The following is a 19440-nucleotide window of genomic DNA, read 5'->3' as shown; positions in this document are numbered from 1 at the left end:
TTAAAGTAACGCATAAAAAAATATTTTTCCTACTCATTTACTACCGCTGATCCTTATCCACACTCAATGGTGCATAGGGCACTGCATCGCATTAGCGCAGTGTTTATTGATTGTTAATTACATGAAGGAAAGGTGATCAGCCCTACGCTTCAGGTACTAGCTTAAGGCGATATCAAATAAACATGAGTGAAAAAATCTTCATCTTCAAACCCTCATCTGCAACCGATGGTGCATAGGGCACTGCATAATATAAACGCAGTGTTATATTGGTCAGTAATACATGAAGGAAAGGTGATAAGCCCTCCGCTTTACATCCCTCCGCGCCAGTGTAATATTAAATAAATATTAAAGTGTAAAATCACTAATATTTATTTTCACCCTCCCTGGGAATCGCACCCGGGAGATCCAGCACGGTAGCTAAATGCGGAATAAAACAGATTTAATTTTTTTACACTGCTGTAAAATTCTTGCTGCTTCTGAGATGGTTCTTTTTAAAATATCAATGACAATATGATAATCAGTCGACAGTGTTTTAAGATTTATTTCCAAGTCTAGTAGTTATGTCCATAGAAAAACATACTGTTCTATGCGTATATAAAATTAAATATAAATTTAAAATATATAAATACCTAAGAGAAAAACAAACAGTTATCTTTTTGTGCATTAATTCTTAAGTATAGCAGTAAACATAGAGAAAGATCACTTGCTGGTGAGGGAATAGTACAGAAATCAGGTATGGTGATAAAACTTACAAACTAAATTATTTTTTAGATGTAAACAAATCGGGTAGACAGTCGCCAACATTGAAGGCTTTGAAACTCATTTTCTCAGTTAACACACTTCGGATGGGTGCTTTATAAGGCCTGCGGACCGATGGCGACGGGATTTGATAATTATGTACATACAGTTAAGCCCCAGCACGGCTGTCCAAACTTAAAACACAGTAAGGGACATTTTTTTGCAGTATTTTTTTTTTGCATTTTTGGACTAAGTAAAATCTACTTAGTCCAAAAATGCAAAAAAACGTACTTCAAAAAAATGTCCCTTACTGTGTTTTGAATTTGGACAGCCGAGGATTCGTCAAGTCGCAACTTAATTTTCTCTAAATCCAATTAACATTTTACTAAATTGATTTTTTTCTTAACCTTTCCGGGAGTACAATAATTGATGCCCGAATTTCTCTGGGGAGTATGGTCTTTTAACATTAAAAAAATATACTTAATCCATGTATTATGAAGATAGAAATGATGTAATAATAATAAAAATAATATGAATTATAAAAAAACTCGCAGCCTCTAGGTTTTATTTTATGGCAAAATTATACACAAATATCCACAGATGTTCTTGCTTTACAAGTTACATCATACCAACTGACACATACTTCGAAGTATATTAACGTCGATACTCCTTTAGAAAAATTTGCACCGATTTTCATTTACATCCATACTGCCGGAAAGGTTAAAACACCGTTTTTGCATGAAAAGAAATAGGTTTTTCATCAAAATAATTACATGGTTTTGAAAAGAAAATAGTTTTTGAAAGGTTAGGAGTTAAAAAAACGTATAAAAAAAAATTCTGTATGTTCTAAAAAACAAAAAATTATTTATTATATAATATATTCTTAAAAAAAATTTAAGAATGAAGAGACATGTGACCTCTTTGGTGGTATGAATGCGACTTAACTTAACGAATGCTGGGCCTTAAGACCTTAACAAAGAGATTGGTACATAATATTCATATAAAAACATAAAATATAATATGTAATTCCTTCATTTCTGCCTTTGAAATGAGGCCGGCGCAGAAGGTAAAAACACCCTTCCCGTCCTTAAGCATCAATCGACCCAACGGGCAGAAATACCTTTCCTGTCCAAAGTGTGTTAATACAGTACATTAACAAAGAGATTGGTACATAATATTCATATAAAAACATAAAATATAATATGTAATTCCTTCATTTCTGCCTTTGAAATGAGGCCGGCGCAGAAGGTAAAAACACCCTTCCCGTCCTTAAGAATCAATCGACCTAATGGGTAGAAATACCTTTCCCGTCCGTAGTGTGTTAATACAGTCGGACCTAGATATAAGATAACGAATGAGTTGGCCCTGCCATATTGACGACGGTATAAATTTTTCACACGGGATTTTTACAAAAAAGTGAAAGATGTATTATAAAAAATAAATAATATATGTACACACTAGGAGCAGATTGTATTATGTATGTTAGATCGCTTCAAACACATGTGTATTAATAGCCAGAGAGACAAAAACGCAAACGTTAGGATATTGTTAAACGGATTGGATCTAAATTGTAATTGTTTTATATATATATTGAGAGAGGAAATTTTGTGCTTTTGCAATACAATCAATAGAATTTTAAACTTTGTCTATCTTTAAGTAATATTTTTCTAAAACCTCAACTTAATAATTGTTATAATTTACCAAAAAAAATCATTTACCACAATTTTTTTAGCTGTTAGGCGCATTTTTTGGAATCAACTAACATCCGATTGACTCTGAAATCTAGCTTATGCAGTACTACTTATCATGTTCCTACTTTATAAGTTTTATAGCCTACTCGTACTTAAGTGTTTTTTTTTATTAAATTATTTAATATGGTTACAGAAGTTTTTTAATTTTGATTAATTTTCTAGACGTTTCTACTTTTTACAACCTTAAAATTAATAACGCAGTTTTCTCCAATAAAGAGACTCTTGTGCTTGGAGAGGGTTTGCTCTTGATGTTATGTGGAAAGTATAGTGGAAAAATACAGCAAAAATACAATTTTGTAATAGCTGGTTCTCAAAAAAAAATCTACTTTTCATGGTTTGGTCTCTGTATTATATTTCAAATAAAATGGATAACTTTTTTCATTGTTGTTAAGTATTTTAACTTGATCTTCTTGGCCAAATAATTTCAATCCACTTAGTCATCATTTTATCAACTGATTCGATACACAGTTTGAAGGATGGGCCATGTTTTTGCCAAAAATATATTATTATCTGAGAATCCCATTCAAACAAATGATGTCATGAATTCTGGGTACCCCAAATCATACATCTATTTACGATAGTCCCACAGCACACACATTTGTGTGGTACCACATATGTGTGTGTATGTAAGGAGTAAAGAGTAATGTATCCTTAATGGACCACCTCCGTAGTGTAGTGGTCAGCGCGTTTGGCTACCGTGCTGGATGTCCCGGGTTCGATTCCCAAGGGGGTCAAAATAAATATGTGTGATTTTGACCCACATATTTATTCAATGTCATCCTGGACTGATACAAAATCGCATGGCTTCATGCAATTAACGATCAAGATAACACTGTGTCGCTACGATGCGGTGCCCTATGCACCATTGGATGCGGATAACGGTTATGTCGGTTGTGGGGGAATTTCCACCATGGCCAAGAAACCGCCAGGAAAATGAGAATGTTTTTGTAAAGTAACGCCAGTTAGGGGAAAATCTGGCCATATATTCGGAAAACAAATAAAGTTTAAAATTCAAATGATTGCAGAGAATGTGCATGTAATGTTGTATTGTACTAAGCTGGAGAATGTTCTAGAATGCTATGAGAACGCATCTAAAAGCCAAAAATGCCTTTTTGCCATCTCAAACTATGATCGTCAGCGGGCCCGTTCACGACTTTGTATGCAAATACTAAATTTAATACTTAATAGAGGTCGCAATCAATATATTTTTATTAACATCTCAACAGAGAGAGACAAGCAAAGGTTGCACATTTACAGATCACTTTATACGCTGTGCCACATTTACAATTCTAAATAGTGAATGTAACACTATGTACCATTCACAATTCTAAATGGAGAATGTTACCGTATGTACCATTCAAAATTTGAAACGATAAATGTAACACTATGTACCATTCACAATTCTAAATGGAGAATGATACACTTTGTACCATTCACAATTTGAAACGGTGAATGTACCATTCACAATTCTACATGGCAAATGTTACACTATGTACTATTCACATTTCTACATGGTGAATGTTACACTATGTACCATTTACAATTATACAGTGTGAATGTTACTCAGTGTAAAAAGTGATCACTTAGACCCGCCACGGCAGGTCGTAAGCCTTGTAAATGGCCATATTCTCATGTCAATATTCAATTAACTCTGTTGAGATGATTGCATTTACGAAATGATTTAAAATATTTACAATTATTATAGAAATAACTACGGTTCGTTCATACTGGGAGTGAAAGCGAAGGTGGCAGCATAGTCTACACCTTCCAAGTGTTGCGATTGGTGCGTTTGACTACGATTCGGAGGTTCCTGGTTCGATTCCCAGGGGGGTCAAAAAAATATTAACGGTTTTTACTATATTTATTAACTGACACGTGCCGTGGTGTAGTTGGAAAGGAACTCGACTGCAAAACTGAAGTCCCGGGTTCGATTCCCGCAATTGCCAAATAAATTCAAGAAATTTTATTACAATTGGTCTGGGTGTCAGTGATGTATTTTTCGCATTTACCTTCCCTATCCTTACATCCTACCTGCGGACAAGCCTCTAAAAAGTAGAAGGTTTGAGGGTTATTCCTTAAAAAAAATATATATATCACCTTGGACTTATAACCTGGCCTTTGTATAATTACTATCAAGATAACACTAGTGTCGATACAATGCAGTGCCCTATGAACCATTGGGTGCAGATGAAGGGTTACAAGTTTTTCCTTGGATGTCTGAGAAGGTAAATACGAAAAAATCATACATGAAAATGTAATTTGAAATATGACAATTTGATATTCCGTGATCACTTTCAATCGCTTTCACTCACCAGTATAAACACAGCCTGAGAAAACCATTTTTATATTAATAATTATTTCATGAATATTGATTCTACGATATTTTTTAAAAATAAAATCACTACTGTAAATAATCTTGAAAGAAATCAAAGTGTGACAGAGCTGGGGTGAGAACCTTGGACCTCAAATCCAAAATCCACTAAGCTACCATGCGCAAACCTCAACAATATAAATAATTAAGAAAATAAAGATGAATATATCATTTAAAAAATCACCTGCAGATGTTTTATTGAAGCCGTATGCTCCATCTACGGAACAGACATGTAAAAAAATGATATTTTTACATTTTAAATTGCATAGTGTGAAATTAAATTTGACAGCTGATATTTTTTTCAGTATCTTGCAGGTAGAAAACAAAGATGAATATATCATTTAAAAATCACTTGCAGAAGTTTTATTGAAGCTATATGCTCCATCTATAGAACAGACATGTAAAAAAAAATATTTTAAAATTTTGATTTCGCAGTATGAAATTAAATTTGACAGCTGAATTTTTAAAAATATCTCGCAGGTAGGTGTCTGTCCAGGGTAACACATTAAATGATTGACTTTTACATTGACCCATCCAGGTGTGAAACTAACCTAACGTAACCTAACCTAACCTGAGCTAAACTAAACTAACCCAGCCCAACCGGGTGAGCCACTGCTCTACAAAGGTGGATAAATAACAAAATAAGATATATTATTTCGAGAAATAAAAATACTTTGTGTTTTGATCCACTCACATTTTTAGTAACCAACTAGTTTCGGCAACAACCTGTTGCCCTCTTTAGGGTTCAATTTATGACTAAACCCTGAAGAGGGCATCAGGTTGTTGCCGAAACTAGTTGGTTAATAAAAATGTGAGTGGATCAAAACACAAAGTATTTTTATTTCTTGAAATAATATATCAATATGATCCACAAAGTTAATGCTTTCAATATTCAAAACAAAAAAAAATAAAATATGACATTACTGTAGAAGAAAATACTTTTGAATGCCTAATAGCCAGGGAAGTGCATTCCATAGTAGTTCCATAGTAGTCCAAAAATGCAAAAAAAAACGTATTATAAACAAAAAATGTCCCTTACTGTGTTTTGAGTTTGGACAGCCGAGATGTAGCGCTGACAATTCCGACTTTGGGACAAATAGTGTCAATAGAAAAGTGTGAAATATCGATACAAGACTGTTTGAGACAATGGGCAAAAACGGCATATAGGGGTTAATGACAAGTGCTTGCAAATATGGCGACATCTGGCAATGTACAAATATGGGAGCATGGAGACCTCTGGGTACAACAAAACATAAACGAAAACCACTCGGAAAGCACAAAAACAATAATACAACGCACCGTTTGTGTCATCTCAAGATGGCCGCCGGCGCATGAAGACGATCCACTAATAAAATCTGCCTCATACCAACTTACAAAGGAAAAATTCATACCGATAGCATTTTAACAATAAGAAAAAATTTATTTACAACATTTTGAGAATTTACAAATACTATTTAGGTATTATTTTTCTTTTTTTTTTTACACCTCGACATTGATGAAGAAAAATATGGAAACACTTTATAAACTTAAAATAATAAAAATGAAAATGATATTTTCTGGCGTTTCTCATGTGTGTGATTATAATCCAGGATTCGGACCTCACATACTAAAGAGTTTCTGCTTAATAAAAAGCTTCTTTACATCTCACCAATAGATGTCTCTAGTGAAGTTCTAGTGATTCAAAAATAATGTTTCAAAATTGGTTCATATATATAGAACTCCCAAGAATTTGAGTAGTGTGGTTGTCAATAATGGGTAGAATCGGTGAATGTTACACGTGTGTAAAGTGATCATTTAAACCAGCCTATGACGGTCGTCAGCCCCGTAAATGCCCAGATTTCCATATTCTTCATCTTTGATGAGATGTCAAAAAATAATATAAAAATATGGAAGTCTGGATATGGGGCTTACGACTGTCTTAGGCTGGTACAAGTGATCACTTTACACACGTGTAACATTCACCAATTCTACCCATGATTAGAATTCATTTATTGGTGGAACTGCATTTTATAAATGTAATAAAATAATAACTATATAATTTTTTCTACATTTACGTTATTTGACCAGTGACCGGGTTTTGTCGCTACTGACATCATCAGACTGGTCAAAAAAAAATGTGGAAAAAACTCTTGAAAAAATCTTATAAAATGTCATATTACTAAAATGCTATCAATATTTTACAAAACTCATAATAAGAATATAAATTTATATTTAAATTTATATATATATATTATATATATATATATATATATATATATATATATATATATATATATATATATATATATATATATATATATATATATATATATATATATATATATATATATATATATATATATGTATATATATATATATATATATATATATATATATATATATATATGTATATAAATAAATATAGTAAATATGTCATAATCTGACAGCCAGTTTTTACAAAGAAATATTTCCAATTTGAATTTATTCCATGCAATACTTGCCATAATAGGTATTAAATTCAACAATAATAATAAAATACATCCGGTGCCTACTTAAAATTTAAATAAATTTAAATAAATTTAAATAAATGACCAATGGGCATGCATATACAAATTTAAAATAATTTTATTCTTAATTTAAAAAATAATTTCAAATAGTGGATTGGTAACACAAAAATAGTATCAAATTAAAACTTCTATATATTTGAATTTTAAAATAACCTATCCCATTTTTTTAAAACTTTTATTATCTTTAGGTTGTCTACTTGTTATAATTCTTATCTGCATCAAATGCGAAGATAAGGTGATCATTCCTGAGCTTCAGGTACTTGTATAGGGTGATGTTATACAAATATTGGTTACTTACCTAAGACTACTTGAACTTTGATGTGTTACTTGAGCCCAGTACAAATTTTTTTTTATCTGTATTTGGTCTAGAATAATGAACATATCGACATGATTCATTGTTTCCCTGACAGGTGACACTTATTGTCACCATACTTCGATCGATACCACGATCTGAATATTTTTTTTGTACTGTGCTCAAGTAACACATCAAAGTTCAAGTAGCCCCCGTTCTACGGTACATTTATTTTAAACCTCCTGGGAATTGAACCCGGGACCTCTGAGGCAGTAGCCAAATGCACTTATCATTATATCACTATTCTACTTCAACCCCTTATCTGACCCAACGGTGCATAGGGCACTGCATAACATAAACAAAGTGTTATCTTGATCATTTACATATAAAGGAAAGGTGATTAGCCTTCCGCTTCAGGTACCAGTCCAGGGTAATATTGAATAAATATAAGAGTGAAAAAATGACTTCAATTTATTTGACCCCCCCCTAGGAATCGAACCCAGGACCTTCAGTACGGTAGCCAAGAGTGCTGACCATTACACTACGAAGGCGGATATTATATTATCATTAAATTCAGTCCAGGGTAATATTGAATAATATTTTTTTAAATGACTATTTTATTAAAATTAAACACTTGAATATACCACTTATGGAGTTTTATTTTTATTTACGACTAGTTTCGAAAACGGCAATTGTTTTCATCTTCTGGTACAAATTAAAACAGTTTTAATTTGTACCAGGAGATGAAAACAACTGTCGTTTTCGAGACTAGTCGTAAATAAAAATAAAACTCGATAAAATGGCATATTCAAGTGTTTAATTTTAATAAAATAATCATGCCATTCCACAAAGTTAATGCCGAATCAATAAATAATACCTTTGAATGACTGTCAATTTAAATTTACGATAAAAACATATCATATTTGTCCGAAAAAAAGGTTCAAATCAAGAATTTAAATACATTTTTGTGTCAATAACCCAGATACTACACTAGATAAATAATCAAATAAAAACAAGTAAACATTTTCATGTTTTAATAATAAATAAATTAACAGGCAAATAAATAATTATATTACATTATTTTCTTGGTAATACAAAGTGAAAACTGTAAAAAAGATTATTATAAAATTGTGTTTTTAATTTATATACATTATATCTATATATTTTACAAATGTAATAATAAAATTGAATAGATAATAGTGAAAAAGTAAGTATTTTAAAATAAAAATGCATAGATTTGAGGCACATTAAGATAAAATAATAATAATAACAATAAATTATTTGTTTTTTTGTTCTTGTTTTACTAAACTGTGTTAACACGTTAAACGCCAATGCTAAATTTTGTCAATTTTGAAATTGACAAAAAAAAATTTACTTTTCAGTAATTTACGTATTTTAATAATAAAATGTATTTGGTTCATTTAATTTTTTGATTTGACAATGGGTTCCATAGTTAAAGCATTTTGAATATAGCTCTTGATTGAGGTCACTGGGGCCATGGCACAGCGGTCCCCCCCCCCTATGGCATTTAACGTGTTAAAAATAAGAAATAAAGTGAGTCCTTTATTTATTTATTGTAACTGCAGACAGTTGGTAAAATTCCATATTGAATTGTTGGGTAATATATCCAAAATTAAACAAGGTTTATTGGATTGAATTCTACATTTATTTATGTTTTTGTTAATATGTGACGCGTTTCGTCTTATCAAGACATTATCAAACACTCAACCATGCGAGTGTTTGATAATGTTGATAATGTCTCAGGAGTGTTTGATAATGTATTAATAAGACGAAACGCATCACGTATCAACACATACATAAATAAATTTAGAATTCAATCCAATGAACCTAGTTTAATTTTGGATATATTACCCAACAGTTCTTTATTTACTGACATTTCCAGAAATTGTATAGATATTTTTTCTACATAATTCCTCTACTTTGACATAGGACGATAGAGTACGAACCTGTGCGAGTCACCTGTGCGAGACAGACACAGACACCTGTGCGAGTTTAATATTTACATTGCTTTTTTATGCAGTTTACTTTATAAAATATTACAATTGAAGGACCCGGGGAAAGAAAATGTCAGCACCTATTTCAGTTTTGAGATTAATAATTTTTTAGCTTTGCTGTGCATCGTTGCGTTCGCAATGTAATAGTTTTTGATATTATATTGCTCTTTGGCATTTCGATACTTTCAAAACGTACTAACTTTCTGCACATCTTTTAAAATAATTAAATTAACACATTGCGTCGGGCGGTTTTTACATCAGCCCCCTAATTAGAGTCTTATACTAATCTCAAGTAACCGCAAACCCAATTCCGATCTGTACAATGTTTTTTAGCATCTCTACCAAAAGTAAGCAAATAGAACGCCTATAAGCGTCTCCCGCTCTCTACCAACAGTATGCAAAAGATGCTTTTAAGCGTTTCCCGCAAATGCGTTAAATATTGACTGAAAAAAAACCTTAACGTCAAAGTCACAATAACAGTGCATCATTGAAATGCAAAAATGTGTTTTATTTTAGCTGGCGTATATTCAAAATTTAGTCTAAAATAAGGGATGACACAATCTTCCCTCGAACCGTTCAACTGACAATATACCTATTGCATACATAGCTCGGCTGTCCAAAGTACGTTTTTTTTCCAGTTTTGGACTAAGTAGCAACTACTTAGTCCAAAAATGCAAAAAAAACATACTACAAAAAAATGTCCCTTACCGTGTTTTGAGTTTGGACAGCCGAGCTCCCTTCATAGTTTTTTTTTATTATTTTGCTTTATAATTCAAAATAAAAATGATTTATTCTTTTATATACATTTGGCAGGATTGGTAAAAATTCTCAAAAAATTGAAAATGACTAAAATTGTATTTACATAATACGTTTTTAAGGCAGGTTTTCAGCCATCAAAATGTTTTATTTTAGGTTTTTTAACCCACAGTATGAGCAGATTATAATTCATAATAATTAACGTAAATATTAAGCTAAAAATGTACCCTTTTTTTCAAATAATGCTCTGTAAATTTAATACAATTTTCAAATTTTACATTATTTAAAACCGAAAGAGATCTGAACTTTATTGACATTCAAAATCTTATTATTCAAAAGTATCTTGGAAAATTCTAGGGGCCAAAATATATGATTTTTATTTTTTTAATTTCGCTATGACAATAATGTTTTGTAATAATAGGAGATAGGTTGGGAGCGATTTGAATTAGTGGGTAAGAGTGCCAAATAGGGAGCTTCTAAGGGGAGTAAGAAAAAATGGTATTTTCTTTTAACTTTATGCATATCTTATTTTATACTCCAACGGTGTTCAAGCCATTTACAGAAACGAGAGGCAAATCATTGTCAAAAGAAATTTAATTTAATTTAAAAGTTAAATTTTACTTGGTAAACACCACTATTTCATAAAATCCATTGTGGCATGTGTTTCAATGCATTCCGCATCATTTTCAAACACAAGTCTAAATTTTAGAGTTGTGTCCTTGATTTAAATTTCTGGGATGTTGAAAGATGAAGGGAGCGGTTTCTTATTTTTATTTTTTATTGTCACCGCCATATTGTTAATTATGGGTTTATTATTATTAATATTTTTATGAATTTCTATTGCTCCAAAATGTTGCAGTTTATGACTTTTCCTATAAATTTTTTTCAGGATTTTTAGAATCTTTTCATATTAATATATTGTTTTAGACGGAGGATATCGTGATGTGGTGACGATAACGAAGGCGGTACTGGAATGAACATATAAACAGAATGTCAGAAGACAGACTTCCACGTATCGCCTTTCAAGGTAACCCTGAAGGACGCAGACTCCCAGGCAGGCCTCCGGAAAAATGGAAAGACAGCTGGGAGTCAATATCCCAAGAGCGACATGCCGAGGCACAAACAGATCCCTAGGATCTACAAAAAGAAGAAGAAGATATTGTTTTACATGATGAACCGAATACGAAGAAAAAAATTATACTATTTGAATAAAAAGATATGTGAAATGTCAAAATAAAGTGTTAATACAGAATTCCTTATATTAAAATCGAAAATAACAAACTAACTTTTAGACTAGTACAGTTGACTAGGATTTGGTGGACATTCTGAAATGAACACACAGTCAGGGCACAAGGCTACTACGTATTTATATACAGCCAAACCTGGTTATAAGAGACCCCAAGAGACAAGGACATTTTTCTCTTATAAGTCTCTCTTTTATTCAAGCTTTCTTATACAGAGGTCTAAATAACCTGTATGTACTACTATGTACAGAAGGTACAAAAAAAGTACGTGACATATCGCTCACTCCTTTCAACAACGTCATACATCAAAAATTGTCAATTTTCAGCTGTGCATGTTTTCGGAATGCCCAGAAAATGTACTATATCCCAGCAAAAGCGGCATATTTTTAACTTAATATTTACCCGCTAGAGGGCAGAAAGTGTTGTTTTTGCATTTTGAAGAAAAGTCATTGTTTAATTATTTTTTTAAATATACTAAATATTTTTCAAATGGAGAAAAAACCTTCAGGTTTTACCTAAAAAGATCAGTTAAAAGTTCAATAAATGGCTTGATATTTATTTTTAATACATTTTACTGTATTTTTAAACTTTAAAAACGATCTCCTGAAAAATCAATTTTTTTTATATATGACGTTCTCGAAAGGAGTGAGCGATATGTATGTTTTGGTTAATCTTCAAAACCTCATCCGCACCCGATGGTGCATAGGGCACTGCATCATATAAACGCAGCGCTATCTTGATTGTTAACACATGAAGGAAAGGTGATCAGCTTCCACTTCAGGTACCAGTCCAGGGTAATAATGAATAAATATTAGAGTGAAAACATCACTTGTATTTATTTGACCCCCCTGGGAATCAAACCCGGGACCTCCAGTAAGGTAGCCGAGCGCACTGACCATTACACTACGGAGGCGGACAGTAAGTACTAGTATGTACATATGTACAGAAGATACAAGAAAAAGTATGTGACTTTTTAGGTATAGAGCTACATACAGAGATACACATATGTTCATCTGCAAACCAGACGCTCTTTTATACAGGTCACGGTTTCGGCTCTCTTATATAGAGGTCATTTGATGTGCGACCGAAAGCCAGCAATGAACGGATGGCTACAAAATGCACGTCTGACGGGAATCACTATAGACAATACCAAAAGATAGAGAAAAAACAGATCTGCATTGTATGCATAAGTGCAAATATTCTGCAATGCCGATACTACAACATTTTTTCATAAAATTAATAAATATAGCCCTGTTAATTAATAAATTAATAAATAATAAATAATAAACAGAAATCTATAAAAGTAACTATTTAAATGCATGCTGCGACTGAGTAGACAGTACTGGATTATTTATTTTCATATAAACTGGTGGAAAACAAACGGGAAAAAAATGAACTATCTCGGATACATAATAATATGACTAGTCGAATTTCATGACTTCTTTACATTCACATATTTGGCTGTGCAAATTTAAACCTGTCTGAGAATTTAAATCCATCATACAATTTATATCTATTTGAGAATCTAAAGCCATTTAAATCTATCAGAGAATTTAATTCCGTTTGAGAAGTTAAAGGCATTGGGAAAATTAAATCCATCAGAGAATTTAATTCCATTTGAGTATTTAAATCTATCAGAGAATTTAATTCCGTTTGAGAAGTTAAAGGCATTGGGAAAATTAAATCCATCAGAGAATTTAATTCCATTTGAGAATTTAAAGGCATTAGAGAATTTAAATCCATCAAAGTAATTATTTTTGAGAATTCAATTCCATTACAGAATTTAAATCCTTTCGAGAATCAAAAGCCATTATAGAATTTAAATCCATCAGACAATTTAAACGAATCAGAGATTTTAAATCTATCAGAGTATAAAAAATACAAAATGATACAGTGAAATTATTGGGACGCAACATTTGTCCTATTGTTTTAGCATTTGTACAATAATTTATTTGTTATTACGAAAATGAGATTTGTTCTTCAAAGTCCGAATTTCAGAATACAATTTTTGAAAAAAAAAATACTAAAATAACGGGACAAATACAAGTAACAGTTTATCAATATTTAACATGGTTAAAAAAAATGGACATATCTCATAATGTTGTGACTTGATTGATTCAAACAGGGAAAGTATACATGTGGATATCTTGATTCATTCATACATATCACTGCTTAACCTTCCCCATCCGGTGATATTATGCGAGTTATTTTTATTTTTAATAATTGGCGATAATCCAGATTTGTGAACAAGTATTTGGACACACTCAAAATGTTGTGAATAAATTAACTGGTCGAATTATAAGTTAAAATAATAAAAATGAAAAATGATATTTTCTGGCGTTTCTCATGTCGCTCACTCCTTTCAAGAACGTCATGAATCAAAAATTGTCAATTTCCAGTTGTGCATGTTTTCGGAATGCCCAATGTACTATATCCCAGCAAAAGTGGCATATTTTTAACTTAATATTTACCCGCTACAGGGCAGAAATTATTGTTTTTGCATTTTGAAGAAAATGTATTGTTTAATTATTTTTTTAAATATACTAAATATTTTTCAAATGGAGAAAAAACCTTCAGGTTTTACCTCAAAAGATCTGTTGCATAATAAAAAGTTTAATAAGTGGCTTGATATTTATTTTAATACATTGCATTATATTTTTAAACTTTAAAAACGTTCTCCTGAAAAATCAAGTAATTTGATTTATGACGTTCTTGAAAGGAGTGAGCGATGTATGTGATTAAAATACAGGATTCGGACCTCACATACCAATAAAAGGGTTTCTGCTCAACAAAAAGCTTCTTTTCATCCCGCCAATAGATGTCAAGTTCTAGTGATTCAAGAACAATGTTTCGAAATTGCATCGTATGATATGACTAGTTGAATTTTAAGACATTTTTACATTCACACATTTGGCAGTACAAATTTAAATCTATCGGAGAATTTAAATTCATCGTACAATTTATATCCATTAGAGAATTAGAGAATTCAATTCCATTTGATTGCAATTTCCGCCTCTCCCCGTTTGAATCAAGCGTGCCAAGAGGGAGAGAAACACGGGAATACATGTGTCAGTAGAATATCTGGTAGGCCAGCAGGGCGAAGCCCCAAATGCACGACGTTATCCCGAGCAACAGGGGGAGCTTCTTCATCCAAGGCCCGTCTGTGCCGAGTTATTTCCCGGACGGACATTACCCAAGCCATGTGTCAGAAGTAATAAAGGAGGGAAAAAGAGAAAATAAAATGGTTGTATAACTGACAAAATAAAACAAAAAAATGTAATTATAATAAAATTATAAACAACATAATACGATTTATTGTAACTGCAGACAGACAGTTGGTGGAATTCAATTTTAAATTTTTGGGTAATACACTTAGACCTCGCTTTGGATCGTTCCTGAATTAAGACTCATTTTCGCTATCTTTGATGTTTATATGATTTCCAATGGAAAATAGCAATTCACTTTGCGTTGTTTTAATTTGACGCAAAGTGAGGTCTTAGTGTATATCCAAAATTAAACAAGGTTTTTTGGATTGAATTCTACTTTTATTTACATATAATATGTATACAATAATATGTGACGCGTTTTGTCTTATCAAGACATTGTGTTTGATAATGTCTTAATAAGAGGAAACGCGTCACATACTATCATATATATGTAAATAAAAGTAAAATTCACTCTAATAACCTTATTTAAAAAGAACTAAAATCTAATTTATATAGAACTAAAATCTAACTCTGCAAATGTGAAAGGAGTAGGATCTAAGCTAACCCTGTCAATGTAGAAACAGAATCTAAGCTAACTCTGCCATTGCAGGGGTAGAATCTAAGCTAATCCTGCAAATGTAGGAGTAGAATTGCTAACCCTGCCAATGCAGAAGGAGCAGAATAGCTAACCCTGCAAATGAAGAGTGTGATGTCACAGGGTGGCGGTGCGCGTGTAAGAGTAGATAAAAGAGTGGATACTCACAGCCCTCCCCGGAGTCCAGGCGCACCTGCAGCTCCTTGATCTGGTGCTCCTTCCGCTTGACGTCGTGCGCCATCGACTCGAGCCGCGAGCGATTCTCCCGCAGTTCCCTGGGGAAGGAGGATTCATTTATTTATCAATGGTTCGCAAACAATGAAAAACACATAACATGAAACAAAATACAGTGCAATACGTATTGTTTAAATGTATTTCATCAATTAGATGAGATTTTCATAGTATTAACTGTTGATCATTTACCCATTCTTTTATTTTGTCTTTAGTCCATATTTTAGTTTACCCTCTAACCTCCGTCGGCAACAAATAAAAAATGCTAGGAACTATGTACATATTGAAGTATTACTCTCCGATATTTGCTGCAAAGTCTTGTATTAGTGATTTGTCTCGAAGGATTTCAGCATTGTTTGACCTATAGTTTCTGCTTGCAGTACTTACAGAAACAAGTAAAAGCACAGATACATATGGCTCACTCCTTTCAACAACGTCATAAATAAAAAATCTTCAATTTTCAATTGTGCATGTTTTCGGAATGCCCAGAAAATGTACTATATCTCAGCAAAAGCGGCATATTTTTAACTTAATATATTTACCCACTATAGGGCAGAAAGTGTTGTTTTTGCATTTTGAAGAAAAGGTATTGTTTAATTATATTTTTTAATATACTGAATATTTTTAAAAATCAGAAAAAACATTCAGGTTTTATCTAAAAAGATCTGTTGCACAGTAAAAAGTTCAATAAATGGCTTGATATTTATATTTAATACATTTTATTATATTCTTAAACTCTAAAAACGATCTCCTGAAAAATAAAGTTTTTTTATTTATGACGTTGTTGAAAGGAGTGAGCGATACATGAAGAAAGAATAGAAATACGGTCGTAAAAAAAGACTAATAACAATAAAATGTAATGAAAAAATTAAGTTCAGCTAAACACGAGGTCTGCGGAGACTCACTTGTGGGCGGCCAGCAAGTCGGCGCGCGTCCGGCTGAGCTCCTCGCCGATGGCCTGTTTGGCCTGGATCTCGCTATGCAGGGAGCTCTGCAGCCCGAGCAGCTCCATCTTGTCCAGGCGCCGCGAGCGCCGGTTCCTCCAGCCCCCGGAACGTCCGCCCTCGCCGCCCGCCGCCGCCTGACCGTTGCTCGCTCCTGCGAGAACAACAAACAATAGTCATGTGGTGAATGTCCCGCGCGATTGCGAACATAGCAGTGTGACGTCACCAAGCCCTTATAAGCGAGAGCGAGCCGAGTACATTCTCTCTTTCGTCACCGAAACTGCAATTGAACTGTCGCTACATCCTTCACCTGTGTCTCGTTGTGAAAAAAATTTGTAACATTTTAATAATATTTTTGTGAATATCAATTTAGAATAAAATCTGTAAATTTTAAGTTAATTGCAAACCAAAATCTTTTGTGCAAATAAACGCGGAATTTCAATTAAGTTCGATTATTTATTCTTTTCATGTTTTCATTTAATATGAATTGCAGCCTCTGAGGAGATAGTGGACGCGGGTGCCCGTAATCAGTGCCATTGGGCAAACCACGCTCCCACAATCAACTCAACATGTACAAAACATGCGTTCGACCAATAGCAACTTTCAATTCAATTTATTTATTTTAATTAATATATACATGACAAACTATATTTTTTTTTAATTGTATACATTAAAATACATTAAAATAAAATATATGCAAGAACTATTGCTAAAAGTGTAGAAGAATCCCGCTTCGGAAAACTCCTTCAGACACATGGAATTGATCAATATCCAATGGGATTATTGATTGTGTGTATTAAAATAGATGATTGTGTGTATTAATATTTGTCCGCCTCCGTGGTATAATAGTCAGCGTGTTTAGTTACCGTGCTCGAGGTCCCGGGTTCGATTCCCAGGGGGGGTGAAAATAAATATTAGTGATTTCACACTGTAATATTTATTTAATATTACCCTGGACTGGTTCCTGAAGCGCAAGAGTGATCACCTTGCCTTCATGTAAGTAATGATCAAGATAACAATGCGTCGATTCGATACAGTGCCCTATGCACCATTGGGCGCGGATAAGGGTTATAAGTAAGTTAAGTAAGTATTAAAATAGTCGGTATAACGCCTTTTCCAGGCATGGGCATTGGATTAGACCTGATATGACACGCAAAGAAGAAGAAGAATGTGTGTTAACACTGACCGTGTTTGAGGAACTCCAACTCTTCGGTCATCTTGGTTGCCAGCGCCTGCAGATAGCCTCGAGCGTCCTTCTCATCGGCCACCCATTGAATGATCTCCGTAATCTGTAAACCACAAAATCAATATATTTTATTTTCTTTATTTGCGACTGTAGCCAAGTTGTACATAATAAATATAATATTATTTTTTGACATCTCATCAAAGATGAAGAAGAATATGGAAGTCTGGGCATTTACGGGGCTGACGACCGTCATCGGCTGGTTTAAGTGATCACTTTACACACGTGTAACATTCACCAATTCTACCCATTATTGACAACCACACTACTACAAATTCTTGGAAGTTCTTTATACATGAACCAATTTAGAAACCTTGTTCTTGAATCACTAGAACTTCACTAGAGACATCTATTGATGAGATGTAAAAAAGCTTTTTACTAAGCAGAAACTCTTATATTAGTATGTGAGGTCCGAATCCTGGATTATAATCACACACATGAGAAACGCCAGAAAATACCATTTTCATTTTTATTATTTAAGCTTATAATTTGACCAGATAATTTATTTACAACATTTTGAGTGTGTCCAAATACTTATTCACAAAATCTGGATTATCTCCAATTACAGGAGTTATTTTGAATATTATTTTTTGACATCTCATCAAAGCTGACGACCGTCATCGGCTGGTGAATTTGAGTAGTGTGGTTGTCAATAATGGGTAGAATTGGTGAATGTTACACGTGTGTAAAGTGATCACTTAAACCAGCCGATGACGGTCGTCAGCCCATATTCCATATTCTTCTTCATCTTTGATGAGATGTCAAAAAATAATATTCAAAATGACTCCTATAATTGGAGATAATCCAGATTTTGTGAACAAGTATTTGGACACACTCAAAATGTTGTAAATAAATATAATACATGTGAATAATTGTTGTATAAAATATCACAATCACGTTTAACCCTTTGCGCTCAAGACTTTTTCCTGTATGACATACCAGTAACTCGAGTGTATTTTTTTGGAAATTTGTGCAAAAATATTTGATTTTAGAAACAAAAAACCTGGAAATGGGTATTATGGAAGTGTTTAAAATGGCTTATTTAAGAAAAATAAAGACAATTGGTTATTATTTTATAATTTTATAGTGTTTCAATGTATGGTATCTGACAAAACAATCGCCCGAATGGATCCTAGGCTGCCTAGGACAAGTGTCGCAAAACCCGTAAGTTTCATGCCTTTGCCAATTTTCGTCCCTCCGTGAGCACAGTCTCTTCTTGAACCTACACGCAAAACATGTAGTTTGCCCTCAGCTTAACACATTGTAGTCGGGCTCTTCGAACAATAGACTTTAGCCTATAGCGGGTGTTTTTCGCGATTAGCGCAAAAATATATCGCTTTTTTAAAATTGACACAATTTCTAAACCAAATAATATTTTCGATTGAAATTTTCAAAGAAATCATCTATGACATTTGATCATCAAAAGTAAATTATAATCATAATTTTTAATTAAGTATTCCGTATTTCACATTTTCAGAAGCATTGTAAACTCTAAAAAATAGTCTCCC

The 19440-nt window shown here is 32.8% G+C and overlaps 1 protein-coding gene across 7 annotated transcripts in view; it reads right to left on the bottom strand.

The window, feature by feature from the left end:
- gek (serine/threonine-protein kinase gek) overlaps window positions 1–19440 on the bottom strand; it is a 93033-nt gene that overhangs the window by 36899 nt on the left and 36694 nt on the right. For all 7 annotated transcript variants that reach the window (XM_088272065.1, XM_088272067.1, XM_088272068.1 and 4 more), the window contains exons 23-25: window positions 17876–17978; window positions 16651–16843; window positions 15683–15789 (exon numbers count right to left, since the gene is read on the bottom strand). In XM_088272065.1, coding sequence (XP_088128191.1) covers window positions 15683–15789; window positions 16651–16843; window positions 17876–17978 — 403 coding nt within the window. The remainder of the gene's footprint in view (window positions 1–15682; window positions 15790–16650; window positions 16844–17875; window positions 17979–19440) is intronic.

This window comes from Brachycentrus maculatus, unplaced genomic scaffold (assembly GCF_059751285.1).
Source record: "Brachycentrus maculatus isolate JH-2025_06_01 unplaced genomic scaffold, ASM5975128v1 h1tg000475l, whole genome shotgun sequence".
Taxonomy (NCBI): Eukaryota; Metazoa; Arthropoda; class Insecta; order Trichoptera; family Brachycentridae; genus Brachycentrus; species Brachycentrus maculatus.
The sequence above is the reverse complement of the archived record's forward strand: the minus strand, read 5'-3'. Positions and strand labels throughout refer to the sequence as shown.